Below are 15,562 nucleotides of genomic sequence, written 5' to 3'. Positions count from 1 at the left end.
TTTATTTCTAAATAAATAGAGCCTAAAAATAGTGATGATATATTAAAAAGATAAATAAATTTTATTATTTTTACTATAATAACTATCTTTTTTAAAAAAATTATATTACCTATATTTTCTTAATTCATTTGAAAAATATCTATTATTTCCACTTATCAAATATACAAGGTCTGAAATTATTTATTCCATTTCATAATTTTTATTTATTTATTTTTATTATTTTAAAATTATTCTCCAATTTTTTATATTATAATAATGTGTAAATTAACTATTAGAAGTCTATTTAATTTTATATTATTTTCAGAATTTCTTAAAAATATTTTAGTAATTAATAAAATTTAATATTTTTAAAATTGATATAATTGAAAAATTACTTAAAAATTTTATCTTTTTATAAAAAAATAAAATGAATAAAAATTATAAGATGGAAAGTAAATCATTATCTCATAATTAAAATTAATATATTTATAAGAATTTAATTTAATTTAATTTACTTTCTTTCTATCAATTTCTGTATTATTAAATTAAATAATTAATTATTAACTTAAAATTTCACTTGAAAACAAATTTAAATGAAGTATTATTGAAAACAATTAGCACAGAGCAAATCTGTAGTAAGCTGAAACGTAATGGGACATAACCCATCTGTGATATTTTTCTTGTTTTTCCCTATTCAATGAGGCTAATCAGGTCTCTTATCAGCTAGTTGTTCAGCAGTCCAGCTACAGAGATCCTGCACTGCTCACCAATTCTCCATGTGGGTTAGCTAATAGCTACCGACAATATAAAAGGCCTCTGAGCTTATATGGACCATTGGTGGCCCAATTAGGAACCTTGAACTTCCAGGCCCAAACAAATCATTACAATTTTAATTTCTTCACATTCGCAGTGGGCCGTGTAGGCTTGTTTACCTCTTGGGAGTTGGAGATCACTTGACGTGCATCTGCCCAGTTGATTCCTTCATTCAGTCATAATGGCCCGATGATTCCAGAGAAATTATACAGTGAAACAGTTGTAATATAAGGCAACAAGTCAATAAGACAGTAGAAATTCCAATTGAATTTAAATTTGATTCTCTCTCAAATTAATATTAATACTAAGCTGTGCTTCTCAGAAGAGCATTATTAAAAAAAAAAGGAAAAAAGAGTAAAGTTTATGCTCCACATTTAGTGCAGGATTCCCAGGTAAAATGAAAGAAGTTCCACCGAGAAAGTAATTGGTGGTGGACCAAAATATGAAGTGAGAATGGAATCATGAGAGAACCCACCTTTGAATGCCGCCCTTTTCCTAATTCCAATACTCTTAACCCACACTTTCAAACCTCTAATTTTCCCCTTTTCAAAAAGCAAGGGAACAAACCCTACCCCCACATTTACAAATTTCTTCTTTTTTCGGAAACGTGGCTGTGAGGATTTCGCATCCCACTCCTTAAATATATATTGCCCTAATCATTTTAATCACCAACTATGCCTTTACTGGGATTAGAGTCTCACTTGTCCATTTCATCTTCACCATCCATCAATAAAGTTCACCAATCATGATCCGCATCATCCACCCATTTTTTTATAACTTTTTTTTTCTCTCAAAAGAACCAAGTCTAATATGTAAATTTAAGATTTGGGTATCCAAATATTTTTAAAAAGTTAATTTCTTTGACCACCTTTCCCCAACATGATTAATATTTTACTAAACCTTGCATAATCGTGGAGGTAGGAAACGCTGTCGTATGCGGCAACACAATGGGACACGGTCACCAGCAACGGCCATAGCCAGGAACAGGAAGAAGCTGACCACTCGGTGATTTTTCTACAGTTTACTGGCTTAACCGTTTTGTCCATTATTGACAGCCACGCTAGACGTTGTCAATTGACCATGCACGCGTACCTGTCCTTTTTGGTAAGGTCAAAAATGACCCTTGTTTCAGCTACATTCTAGCTGTGGTGTCGCGTGGGTGATTTGGACATTATATACTTTTAGCGCACTGCCCAATCCAACTACGCATCTTGGCCGTAGCAGACACATTCCAATAATGGACTGTTCATAATTGCACTATACTGTTACGGTCACAGCCCAATTCTGCTGCAATCCACCAATCAGAATCTTTACTACTACAAGGAGTGTCCAATGAAATTTTTAATATTTGTCGCGATAGCATACTCGCTTATTTTTTTTAACAAATTAAATTATGAATTCTCATCAACTTGTTGATTTTATCAAATTTAAATTGAATTTTTTTTAAAAAAAATTAGGTCTACTCCATACCCTGCTACAAATTTCACACCAACACTACATAATACCTACGGTGGTAAGTCAAAGATGCTCAAGCTCTCAGAGGTGAGGGCCCACCTTGGCCAATATTGGTGGACCCTACCTTATTATTATGATTATTGATAGGGTTTAGTTTTATATATTGACCTGTGAATCACTCATTTTAATAAAATTTTATGATACTAACAGAAACAATAAAAAATAATAATGTGAACGAAAGTGATACGACTCTATTCCCATAATCCAAACCCGATCCTGAAATATGGTTCATAGTCAAGAGTCGAGACACAGGGCCGAAGATTGTCCCCACTCCTTGAAAAGCATTGTATCTTAAAGAAGAAACAGGGTGGATCCCACATGTGGGGTCATCCAAGTTGACGGGCCCCACCAATCTCTCACAGCAAAAGCGCACGCTAAGCTGCCCATACAAAGAAAAGAGATAAAAAAGCAAAAGCTACTAATAACCCATCAGCAAAAGCTTTTTTAGTTGCAGAGCCACCCTATACACTGCAGTGGACAAAAAGAAAAAAAAAAAAAAAAGAAAAATTAAGAGAGATAAACTGCAGTGTTGGAGATGGAGAGAGAAAGAAGAGCTCGAGCTCTGATCTCTTTGCTCGGGCTCTACAAATCTCTTGTTTGCTATTATTTCAAAAGCTTCTAGAGAGGAAAGAAAAAGAACTCTACTCTCTGTTATCTCTCTCAAGCTCTACCCTCACTGAAGCCCTCAGATTCTTGTACTCGATACTCCGTACAGATTCCTACTCTTCGTTTCGCTGGTGCGTTAATTTCTTTTTTTTCGTTTCATTGTTTTTGTGCGTTTTCTTTTGCTCTGATTGAGCGTTCGTTGTGCTTTATGTTGGTTGGTCTTTTTTTTTTTTTGGGATTTCGAGATCTCTTTGTGTTCTACTACAGTGTAATTTTGGATTCTCTGTTTTGGTCTCTTTTGGCTTTTGTTTTGCGTGGAGATGAAGGGTTATCCAAGGATAGGGATGCTACTGTGAATACAGTATCGTCGGAGAATTTTGCATTTCTCGCTTTCTTTAACTTGAGGGTTCGCTTTTTTAGCTCTTTTTTCCTAGTTGATTAGACTCTCTGTACTGGTGTCCCCATTGATTGTGAGTGATGTTAAGAGTGCAATGAGTCGCTTGTGGGTTTTAGTTGCTTGATCCAGTGAGCTTCTTCTAGGAGCTTTTCTAATTAGGGTTTCCTCCCGGGTGGTTTTGCCGGTTCAAGGTGCTCTGCTCCTGGCAGACGGTTAGTGAGGATTTCTTTTCCTTTATAAATCATGCATGTGTATGCTTAATACCTTTCATAAACTGATTGCTAATTTTACTTAAATTCGATTTAACCATTTTTTCTATTTTGGGCTGAAGATATTGACGGGAAAAGAATCTGAGGCTTAGCTATTTCGATTTTCTTTTATTTAAGCCCAAATAGCTTATGCTTTGCTACTATTGCTATGATGTATAGTATCTAATGAATTAGCAAACTAAATCAATGAATTGCAATTTTCTCATATTCTGTACCGTAGATAGATCAGTGGCATCCAAATGGAAGCTTCTGCTGTAGATTGGCTCATGGCTTGCTAAGGGCTTTATGCTCCTTGATCATATTGGGACTATAAAGGGACGTAGTAGATCTATTAGGAAATAGGAATAGAATGAGTGATAAGTGTTTAATGGTAATTAAGGTCTACAGTAAAATGAAGCTCCTACTGAATTCTCCAATCTCCATTTGCAGGGTTATTCATTGAAACATTACTGCATGTGATGTTACGAGGTTACCGGACATGGAGAGGGTTACAGAATCAAAAGCACTTATTGGGAAATTCCCTGCTGTGTTCCAGGTATCAAATACACGCATGGTGTTGGGGAGAGAAGGGGATCAGGTACCTAAGTTGCAGATGGGCTTGGCAAGGGAAGTATCAGGACGATTTACTGGACAAGGCTCCCAAGTTGCAGATTCACATGAACCTGTAAGACTATGGAAGGGAAAAGACTCTTTGCTTGTACAAGAAGAGCTAATGCTTGATGTTGTTGCATCTAAGGGAAGTAGTGAATCCTTTGATGAAGGTGGTCCCAGTTCTTTCTCTGGAGCTAGTCATCCACCAGAACCAGTTGATACAGATCTAATGAAAACAATGATGTATGTACCAATTGGGCAGAAGAAATCTGAGGCTGGATGCCTCATGAAGAGTATGTCTGTGAAGGGGCCTTTCCTGGAAGACCTTTCGATTAGGGTTCCTCCTAAGAAACCAAGCCCAGCTGTTCTTTCACCAACAGAAAGTTTGGTTGAAGAACCTAATGACTTGGTCACTCTGTATTCGCCATTTTCAGTTCCTCGTGCATCACAAAATACAGAGAACTCTCTCCTTCCACCTGATTCAGAGGAGAAGGAATGTGTGTGGGATGCTTCTTTGCCTCCGAGTGGTAATGTAAGTCCACATAGTAGCATCGACAGTACTGGTGTTGTCACAGCCATGAGCGTCGTTAATAGCTGTGCCAGTACTTATAGAAGTGATGTTATTACAAGTGATGGCATGCTGAGCATGGAGAGAAACTGCGAAAGTACCAAAGGGAGTGTTAGTGTTAGAGGAGACTCACTGGAGAGTGCAAAGACCAGTGTTAGCCGTGCAAGTGACAGCAGTGGCCTCAGTGATGACAGCAATTGGAGCAATATTACTGGGAGTGCAAACAAGCCCCACAAGGGAAATGATCCTAGGTGGAAAGCTATTCTTGCCATTCGAACACGAGATGGAATTTTAGGCATGAGCCACTTTAGACTGCTAAAACGGCTTGGTTGTGGTGACATTGGTAGTGTGTATCTTTCAGAACTGAGTGGGACTCGCTGTTATTTTGCAATGAAAGTAATGGACAAGGCATCTCTTGCAAGCAGGAAGAAGTTGACTAGGGCTCAGACAGAAAGGGAGATTTTGCAGCTCTTGGATCATCCATTTCTGCCAACGTTGTATACACATTTTGAAACTGACAGATTCTCATGTTTGGTCATGGAATACTGTCCAGGGGGTGATCTGCACACTCTGAGGCAAAGGCAACCTGGGAAACATTTTTCTGAGTATGCTGCGAGGTATGTTTTTATTAGAACATCACGCTTTGCTCTATATTTGGCATGGATCTCTTCTAATCCATGAGCCAACCTTGCCCTAGTCAGCTTTCTTCTTTTTTGCTGGTGTCCTGTAATGTCTCCCAACTCCTAAGGTTCAATTTCATAGTTTTTGCTCTGCCTTTGGAGTAGTTAGCACCTGACAAGGTCTTCTCTTTTATTGTTCCAGTTTGTTCTCATGATCATGACATTGCATTTTGTGAGTTTTGGATTCGATATTTGAATAAAAAAGTATGGATAGTCAATCTACCAGTAGCATGTGGGTAGTATGTACATACCTCAGCTTTCATGACTTTTGGCAGCAAAGTGGTTTTAATTTACGGAAATATACCTTCTGAGTGCTTATGAAGCATAAATTCCTAGTTTGCTGTTCCAAATCCTATGAAAGAACTGGAACCTTATCCACAATTTTGTAATTCCTTACGCACACACCACCAATGTTAGAAATTGGAGAAGAATTCATAAGGTCTCCAAATTGTGTATTGAATATTGATGCCTTAAGTTGTTCCCTGTCACCTTCTTTATGTTTAACTCTTTTCTGACTTTGCATCACTTGATTTCTGCACTGGCAATTTAAAACTGCCCAGCATAACGTCTTTTATCATTTTGTAAGAAAAAAAATTATATTATCCATACCTGGTTTACGGTTATTAATTGGAAAGGGTGTATATTATCATCTCACTATCTCAAGCCTTACATAAGTAAATGTGGAATGTTTTAAAGGTTCTTGAAATCAACACTAACAATGTCACTGTCTAAATAGAAAAAATAGGATGTTTTTAAGGTTCTTACTAGCATGGGAAGACCATTGGCTCCTGATTAACTATTAGAACAGTTGGAACCCTACAATAGTTAGAAAAGATAGGTTTTACTGCCGCAAATTATTAGTTGCCATTAATATCTTATTTATAATATTTTTTTTTCTTTCTTTCTTTCTTCTTCTTCCTATTCTTTTTTAATTTTCCCTGTACTCCTGTTTTGCCATCTTATTGACAAACTGCAGTATGAAGAACACTAGCTTGTGAAGCTAGACTTCACAATTTAGTAGCTCTAGTCTACAGTGTACTAAGTTACAATTATGAAAATTAAGGACCCCTATTCTACTTATAGTTTAACTAGCAAGTATGCTTATATTGTGTTTAGATTGAGCTAAAATTACTGCATTCCTAATTTATTTTCTATCAACTACTAATATCTTGAATAGTAAATGCTGAGATATGACAACACAATACTGTTGAGATATGACTGCTTGCCCTTGTTTATTGAATATCTTTCAATAGCATTAATATTTTTCAATTGCATAACCTTAGTTTTTCTTCTTGCTGATAACAAAACGTAAAAGTGTCATGATATGATTCCTTGTTTATTTGAATATCTTTCAATAGCATGAACATTTTTTTCATGAACATGATCCTAGTTTTTCTTCATGCAGATTTTATGCTGCTGAGGTTTTGTTGGCACTCGAATATCTCCACATGCTTGGAGTTGTCTACAGGGACTTGAAGCCTGAAAATGTTCTTGTCCGTGATGATGGCCACATAATGCTTTCAGATTTTGACCTGTCCCTTAGATGTGCAGTTTCACCTACACTGATAAAAACCTCATTTGATTCTGATCCTTCAAAACGAGCTGGTGGTGGTGCCTTTTGTGTTCAGCCTGCCTGTATTGAGCCCTCCTCCGTATGCATCCAACCTGCATGCTTTATTCCGCGAATCTTCCCACAAAAAGGTAAGAAAAAGACCAGAAAACCTCGAGCAGAGCTTGGACTGCCTGCTAGTGCACTTCCAGAGCTTGTAGCAGAACCCACGGCAGCCCGATCCATGTCCTTTGTTGGAACCCATGAATACCTAGCCCCTGAAATTATCAAGGGAGAAGGGCATGGTAGTGCTGTTGATTGGTGGACATTTGGAATTTTCTTGCACGAGCTACTGTATGGGAAAACACCATTCAAAGGCTCAGGAAACCGTGCTACACTGTTCAATGTGGTGGGGCAACAGCTTAGATTCCCAGACTCTCCAGCAACCAGCTATGCTAGCCGTGATTTGATTCGAGGGTTGCTGGTGAAGGAACCACAGCACCGGTTAGGAGTGAAGAGGGGTGCAACTGAGATCAAGCAGCACCCTTTCTTTGAAGGTGTAAATTGGGCTCTAATAAGATGCAGCACACCTCCAGAAGTGCCGAGACCCATGGAGACTGAGCTTCCTGGAAAATTTGGGGCAGTTGATCCAATTGGGGTGGGCAGCAGCAGTAAAAGAATGGTGGGGACGGACATGAAGTCTGGAGGTAAATATCTGGACTTCGAGTTCTTCTAGCACAGGCTTTGACTGTGCTGTGTTGTATTGGTATTAGTTCATCTTAACAAGAGTATGCCTGTATTCTGTTCTGATAATGAACTTCAATTCACCTGCCTCATAGGAGTAAAAAAGTATCAATTGGAAATGAGTAGCTTTAATTCACACAAGTATTTTTAGTTTTCACTCGATGGCTTGGTCTATGGTTTTTTGACATTTTGAGCAATTACTTAAAGGCAATCTATCATTTCATAAGAACTAATGCCGAGTTTTATAAAGAAAAAAAAATTATTCGTATCTTCAAACATTACACAAATGGGCATCCACATGAGCCGCTTTCGCACTGTAGCTGTCTGTTTTCCAAGTGACTAAAATTTGGAAGCACAGCCAACTTCGCATCCATGGTCAAAGCTCAAACCTTTTGCATATATGGATATGGGGCCATCCAAATTAGGCCTCCCAAGATATGGATTCTGCCCAAAGCTGGACTGGCATGTCGATTCCAATTTCAGGAGTAGATGACTGAAAACTAGATTAATGGTTTCTTCTTTAAAAAAAAAAAAAGAAGTCATTTTTTAACTTTAATTTTGATTTAGTTTCATCTGATTTTTTTATTAAATTTATTGATCATTTTAAAAAAGAAAAAAAAATCTGAAATCGGACAATACTAATTCTTGTTCAACTCAAGTATGATTACTTTCAAAAACACTAAAAAATAAGTATATAAATGTATAAAAATAAAAATAAAAACTTGAAGACAGGAAACTACTGCCAGAGCGTCAAAGTTGATCCATTTTTTTAGATAATAATATATACTCTAATATTAACATCAGGACTTGTTAATTTGATCCTTCTATTATCACTATAAATCTAGTAACATATCTAAATTTAGATCTTATCGTCAACTTTCCAAATCAAAGTTATACATCATAGCATAATGAATCAACTAGAAATTATAGTTTGAAATGATTACTTGCATAAATGAGATTTAAATATGAAATGTTGTCAGTTCAGAGATCCTCTCATGCGGCATGTTGGAAGAGCAACACTCTGACAACCACTGCCACAGACACCACTTGTTCTGCAATTATAATAGTTTCCAATGTAGTTGGAAATTATAATGAATATTATTTCCTCCACCTGTCTTCATTCCATTATATTTACATCCAAACCTGTCAACCACATGGGTTTTTTCTTTTTTCCTTTTTTCTTTTTAAAGAAAAAAATCTTTGTTATCTATTAAATTAACAAATAATGAGGTTGAATGACATGAAAGGAAATGATAAGATCATCGTTTATGAAAGCCTGAAACACAGACTCTTTCATTTCATCATTCATCAAATCTTAAGGGAACAAACAAATGATAAATCAAATAAATGCTTCATGTGAAATTGTGCTCATTTATTTGATATTATAGGCATACAGCTTCCTCTACTAGCAAAGAAATTAAAGAAGAGATAAGATAAGAAGGGATAAGTACACAACTCCAACAAGATCCAAAGCTTTTATCATGCAAACAGAGCCCACATATCAATAAATGAATTATCTTCTGGTCCCAAGAAGGCCAAACGCTATTGAAAGTTTGAAACTGGCTTCCTGTTTCTGTTACTTATTCTTTAATTATTCTACATTTTCATCCAAAGATATTAAGGTCACTGATGAAATTTTAAATATAAAGCCTTGAAAATGAGTATAATTTATTCATCATGCTGAATTTTGAACCTCAGATAAAACAATCCAACCAAATTCCTGTACATAGATACTTTCCTCCCGTTGGTCTGAAAGAAAAAAAGGATGACAAAACCGCAAAAAGGCTCCACATATTTACATGTCAAAAATACCCCCCAAAAAATAATAACAATTATCACAAGAGCCCACAGCCAAAAAATCCCAGCCCTCATGAATTCAGCTTTCCTCAAAAATCCAACTGGAAAAATAATGTATAACTATTTAATGGCATAGGAACGGTTGCATACCGATTCGAGTGCCTCCGTAAATAAGGAAGAAAAGCTGGTCAATGCCTGGAAAACCCCTGGCAAGCCTGTCTGAAGATTATTCAGTGTCATAGCTCTTGTCAGTTCCACTGCCTTGGCATGTTTCACCATCTCATCTTCCACCCGCCTCTGGCAGGCTGCAAGCTCAGATTTCTTCTCAGCCAGTGGATCCCGAGCATCCAATCCCTGTCCGTTATCAGGTCCAGTATCAGGAAGCCCAACACCAACCATGGAATATGAGTGATAGAACTTCCTTTCAATGTTTCGCAGAGAAGAAGCCTTCTTCTCCAGCTCTTTTGATACATTTTCAGTTCTCTTTTTACTTTTAAGCTCCTCACTCTGTTTTACAGATATCACGTGAACAACATTGATAAAGCTCTTGATGGCTTCAGAAGCAACTGTATCTGGAACACGGTCAAGAGAAAGCTTCCACTCATCACAGAATGCATATGCATCGGAGTGTTCCACATTGCCATTCACATTGTCATTGCTCACAGGCAGAAGGGTGAGCTTGAACCAACCTTGGACAGATCGTATAAAGTCCCGCTGGAACTTTATTAGACGGCAGAAACTGGAATGCCAGGAAGAGACAGCCGACTCAAGATCACGAGTTGCCTGCCTATGCAGTTCAGAAGTTGAGTCACCCTTGGCTGATCGGTTCACAAGGCCGCGGACTTGTTGAACAATGTTATTCTGAACTTCATGGTACTGGTGCATTGATTTCCACATGTACATGAATCTGCATTGAGTATTATGGATAAGCAACTTCATAAATGGTTTAATGGACATCAGTTAAACATTCAAACTGTTTCACCATTCATAATAAGGAAGGAGAATGCTGTCAAAACATGGTGCAAAGGAGAATTTAGTTTCACCCTCAAATGCTGCCTCTGTTACCTATTGGGAGTAGCACATTCAGACCACGCATATCATATATCTGTCATGATTTAGAAATACAGAAAGCAATGATGATGTTTATATTAACATTAAAAGCTAAATGAAAAAGTGGGACAGACTGCATTCGCTTCACATGTTGTACTGTCAATAGCTACTTCCCCAAAACCAGGGCAATCTCTCTCTTCCTCAACCTATTCCTCTATACCACTATTAAATGCTAAACTTCTCCAAAGTTACCCCAACTTCAGTTTATCAGTACAAGTTTGGCATGGACACCTTAACAGAGTTCCAGAAGCCTGTTAACATAATAAAGTTGCCCATCTGCTCAGCAAATGTAAATCCGTGAAACAATCTTACAGAGTACCTGGATACTAAAATGCTAAATAAAGCTTCAGAATTTAGAATATAGGTCTCCCAATCCATTATGGTGAATGTTCAAGACTACTTTTATGGTGAGACAAGTCATAACACAATCCAGACATGATAAACACAGATAGAAGCAACCAAAACTGTCTTCCTAGAATGTTCATTGTGCAATCAATCATCCATACCTATGCAGAATCGCCACCTGATTATCCTTGCTATTAACGTTCTGACATATAATATAGTAAGTCAAAATTGACTAAATTTACTACAATATAAAACCTAACACACAATAACTAATAGAAGACAAAGGTGGGTCATATCGCAGTTAGTCCATTGCACCTAACTCTGCGCTCATCAATTAGCTTTAGCACTGAAGAGGTGCAGAGTTGGGCCCACTCTTTCTTTAAGAGGTATAGCAATTAGAGAGTTAACAACAAGGCACATGTTGTTTCATGGAATGAAGAAAGTGGCAAAGTATAAATGCTTTGTAGCGATTCACCTACTAAAGAAAAATGCCAGACTATATAAATTTAGGTGGCAAAATTGGCATACAAAAATTAGGATTACCATCAATAATATAAACTAAGAAGAAATTGCAAAAACAGTGAGTGTCCAAAGAGCATCCCCACCACAACCCAAAAAAGAAGAACAAGAAGAGGTGGCAGTAGCTCAAAAATTCAACTCCTGTGCTTTATTTGGGAACGCAAAATTTTAAAATAGGGAACAGAACAAAGCATCTGGATTCTATTAATATATCCTGGAAAAATCCAGCTCTTCCAATAATAGGGAAATACTGAAGAGGGAGGCCAAGATAGAGATAAATTTGGAAACATGATTTATCACAAAAGTAATAATCTCAACAGAGTTCCATAGAAAGAAATCAATTACCCGTGACATAGTTCCACCAGCTGAGGGACAAGATCAGTGTCCCTCAGACCAATGATGGCTGTTGAAGTGGTGGAAACCGCCTGGGATGTGACAATAATTAGGGACTGCAACCTTTTTATTGAAGCCTTGGTCTTGTCTAGTTTTGCATCATCCTGTCCTTTGTACTCTTGACTCTGTAGTGTTGACAGCTTCTTCTCATGCTCAATCTTCACACTTTCTCTAGCCTAATAATACATCAAACAATTTTTTTTTCTGCATTAGCAATTGCCAGCTTGAAAGTCTCTCTACCAAACTGTCTTCTTTTAAATTTTAATGTATGCATGGCAAAACACAAAGTTTGTGCATAATGGAAATTAGATGGACCCACAAATACCTCCGTCTGAGTATCGCATTATATCCTATTGAATCAAGAATAGAATCCAAAACCTTCTTTAATGGGTAAATGTTCAATTAACCATATATCTAAGATTCTAAGTTGATAATATACCACTTCCCAGAGAAAAGCTCGTTTAACCACCAATTTGGTGGGTCGACATTAGAGGTTTTTGAACTTTATTCTAAAAACTCTCGCCTCAAACACAGATTCAAGATTTTTAGATCTTAACGAAACTTTCCATTACTTTCAAAGGGTGATATATTAAAAGGGCAAATTTATATATAATATATTAAGACGGATCATGGATTATGCAATAGATTTTCAACTTATATTCAAAACTCATCCAATTGTTTTATTTTTTCCTTTTTTTTTTTTCTTTTTTTTTTTTTTTTTTGGGGGGGGGGGGGGGGGGACTGAAAGTCTTTGAGCTACTAACACGATAATTATAAGCAAAGTGAAAAAGTGCACCGGCAGGGGTTTATTGTCATTCTGGCAGTTTGTCAAGGGTATTTTAGTCTATGTAACCAGGACGATAACATCGTAATCAAAGGAAGGATAAGGCAACTACAACGAGAGAATTTTTAGCGAGAGCTACAGCATTCGAAATCACGATTATACCCATAATAATACAAAGAGGTGAAAGCGTTAAACTAAAAACATCGAGGGGCATTTTCGTCAAAAGGCAAAAAAAAAAACCCACCGACCGTAAATTGGGTACTGCGGTCGACTTGGCAATCTTCGACACTAGTGCATATCTTTAACAATGACAGTGCCCAATTAGAAACTTTGTTTTCTCAGCTAAAAATAAATAAATAATACCTTCACTTCCTCATAGAGCTTCTTCTCCCAAGCCAACAATCGTTCCATGGTGGAGCAAAGGCTTCTGGGGCCGCCCGGTTCGTTGAGCGAACCAGTGTCAAGCCGGTATTTAACGGCCAATGGCGGTTTTGAGGTCCAATTCGAGCTCAGGTTGCTTAATATACTAGTAGAATGGTACACCGTCTCTGCAATTAAAAAGGAAATGCCCAAATCAAATCAAAACTGATCGTGAAAACATTAACCTCAACATTAGTTTTAAAAAGAAAAAGAATCAAATGCCAAGTAACTCGCAATTTTCATTTCAGAAAACAGCAGAATCTGAACTAAGAAAAGGCCAAATTCGATTAAGAAACCCAGAACCTAGGAGACATACTCTTTAATTGCCGAAAACTCTGATCGAGCTGAGCCCTGCTGATCTCGAGCATCTCCGAGACCTGGTCTCCAGCCGCCGCAGCCTTGTCGAAATTCTCCTTAATAGCCTCCACGATCTCTTTTAAATCCTTATGTCTCACAACCATCCTCATATCAGAGATCTCCCCAGTTCTGAAACTCGCCGATGACCCGGCCTCATCTGACTTAGTCGCATTCCCATAAAATGATTGCTGCTTCGTCGATTCCGCTCGCACCGATGACCCGAAATTCGACCGAGTCCCGATCTCGGATCTGGACTCCCTATCTTCATCCTCCTCCCCCACTTCCGATGAGCTCGTTGTACTATAATGATCATGATCTCCCCACTCGCTGCACTGAACCTCCTCTCTCTCTGTTTCCTCGTCGACAGTACTGTGCTGCTTGTTATCTGTATTGCTGTTGATGTGGTAGTTGTGCTTCTTGTTTTGTAATTGGAAAAAGTCGTACTCCGATCTCTCGGTTTCAGTCTCTGTCTCGGTTTCGGTCTCTTCGTCTTGTACATCATCAGTGTCTAAGTGGTGTTGCTGACGATGTTGGTGATTTTGGTTTTGCTTTTGGGCTTTTCGATCGAAGAACTCGGAGTCCGGAGGCGAGGGAGGGTAGAAATTCTCCCAGTTCCAAACGGAGGAAGCTTGTGATGGCGTGCTCGAGTACGTCGAATTCGCTTGATAAGCTGTGGGATATTCAAAATTTCCAGTGAAATTAGATTTCAAACTTCGAGGAGAAGAGGGAAGGCTAGATTCAGAAAGTATGTGAGGGAGCTTCGGAGGTTTACGGCGGCGATTAGCAGCAGACTTAACGCTTGAAGCGGAGAGGATATGGGGCAGCTTAGAACTAGCAATTGTGGGTGAAGGGGAAGGGGAAAAAGCAGGCGGCGGTGGAGGTGGGTGAACAGAAGGGGACGGAGATGGAGCAACACGCGGAGGTAAAGAAGTAGTTGACGGAGGAGGGGGATTTGAAGAGTGAAGGAAAACGGCAGGAGTGTGTTCAGAGACGGAAAGTGGTTCGCCAGCAGCAAAGGAGCAAAGAGCAGAGCCAGTAATGCGAAGAGAACGGCAATAATCGGCGTGGGCCGCAGCGAGGTGGTGGCGAGCATTGACAGCCTCCTTGATGAAGCGGCGGCGGTCCTTGCATCGCCTGACAGTGTCCTCGTTGTCGAGCTTGGACGCTGTACAACCCATGTAGAGGAGAAAGCAGGGACAGAGAAAGGGGCTAAAATGATTGATAGCGTAATCCCAAGTGTAGAGTGTAGGAGTGGATGGCGCGTTTTGAGGTGGTGGCGCCCGATTTGAGCCTCTGGTTTTGTCTGTAAAGTGAGTGACCGAGTGAGCGAGCGAGCGACAGGCTCAACTGGAGGGTTATATTCTTGGTCCTCTCCCCAGTTGACGTCTCATGTGTATCCACTACTAAATAAAAATACATAATTAATTTAAAAGATAATTTAGATTCTGGCTGACTAATAAAATAAATGAAAAAGTTTTATTTGTATATACAGAATACATTTGGCTAATAAAAAATATATTAATTAATAATCTATTTTTTTGCTATTTAAATTAAAATAATTGAATATTTATGTATAATACTAAACAATTTGATTAAATATCAATTGAAGTCTTTTTCCTTCTCCTATATTGATCATAGTCACACTCCCAGTTGCTGGCGATATAAAAAGTCCCTTTTAAAAAAAAAATTTGTTCTATATTGAAATAATTACGGGCATGATCACGTTTGATTAATGGTTAAATAATGGTATAGCAGAAGACTGCTTTTTGTTAATGTTGGTGCTTTGCTGGGGTTGAGCGGGTGAGCTGGGAGGCAAGAGATGGAAGATAAGGGGCGGATCTTTTGGGACCTTTCTAGTGTTGGTTGTTGTCTAATTATTTAGCTTCAATTTGTTTTTAAGAAATAAATAAATAATATATTTATTAATAAAATTAAAAATTGATCTGAAATCCGAAATAAATAAATAATATATTTATTAATAAAATTAAAAATTGATTTGAAATCCCAATTAATTAATTTATAGACGTAATTTTGAAATAAATATACCGATTTTTCTTTCGACTTATTTTTTTATTGAAGAATAAACTCATACATACGTAATCATAAATCAAAATCAACATTAAAAC

At 37.7% G+C, this 15,562-nt stretch overlaps 2 protein-coding genes across 3 annotated transcripts; one reads left to right on the top strand and one right to left on the bottom strand.

Annotated features, from left to right (window-relative positions):
* Window positions 1-2,734: 2,734 nt before the first annotated feature.
* LOC110615112 (serine/threonine-protein kinase D6PKL1) lies at window positions 2,735-7,868 on the top strand. Of its 2 annotated transcripts, none has more exons than XM_021756823.2 (3): window positions 2,735-3,044; window positions 4,009-5,355; window positions 6,824-7,868. In XM_021756823.2, the coding sequence occupies exons 2-3, from the start codon at window positions 4,058-4,060 to the stop codon at window positions 7,701-7,703; spliced, it is 2,178 nt and encodes a 725-aa protein (XP_021612515.1). In that variant the 5' UTR covers window positions 2,735-3,044; window positions 4,009-4,057; the 3' UTR covers window positions 7,704-7,868. The 2 variants fall into 2 exon arrangements, with proteins under 2 accessions (XP_021612515.1, XP_021612516.1); XM_021756824.2 differs by lacking the exon at window positions 2,735-3,044 and adding an exon at window positions 3,122-3,522.
* A 1,487-nt stretch (window positions 7,869-9,355) lies between these two features.
* Window positions 9,356-14,806, bottom strand: LOC110614972 (nitrate regulatory gene2 protein). Its single transcript, XM_021756667.2, has 4 exons — window positions 13,396-14,806; window positions 13,023-13,207; window positions 11,828-12,051; window positions 9,356-10,415 (listed from the first exon to the last, which is right to left on the bottom strand). Exons 1-4 carry the CDS (start codon window positions 14,612-14,614, stop codon window positions 9,629-9,631), a joined length of 2,415 nt encoding a protein of 804 aa, XP_021612359.1. The 5' UTR covers window positions 14,615-14,806; the 3' UTR covers window positions 9,356-9,628.
* Window positions 14,807-15,562: the final 756 nt, after the last annotated feature.

Source organism: Manihot esculenta, chromosome 5 (assembly GCF_001659605.2).
Source record: "Manihot esculenta cultivar AM560-2 chromosome 5, M.esculenta_v8, whole genome shotgun sequence".
Lineage (NCBI taxonomy): Eukaryota > Viridiplantae > Streptophyta > Magnoliopsida > Malpighiales > Euphorbiaceae > Manihot > Manihot esculenta.
This window is presented reverse-complemented; position numbering and strand designations above follow the sequence as displayed.

Bases quoted from the DNA above. Each gene is read 5' to 3' on its own strand.
- LOC110615112 (XM_021756823.2), top strand. From the start codon at position 4,058: ATGGAGAGGGTTACAGAATCAAAAGCACTTATTGGGAAATTCCCTGCT. The intron at 5,356-6,823 runs GTATGTTTTTAT...TTCTTCATGCAG, and splicing joins TTTTCTGAGTATGCTGCGAG to ATTTTATGCTGCTGAGGTTT.
- LOC110614972 (XM_021756667.2), bottom strand. From the start codon at position 14,614: ATGGGTTGTACAGCGTCCAAGCTCGACAACGAGGACACTGTCAGGCGA. The intron at 13,208-13,395 runs GTATGTCTCCTA...TTTTAATTGCAG, and splicing joins GAGTTTTCGGCAATTAAAGA to AGACGGTGTACCATTCTACT. The intron at 12,052-13,022 runs GTATTATTTATT...ATGTATTATTAG, and splicing joins AGCTCTATGAGGAAGTGAAG to GCTAGAGAAAGTGTGAAGAT.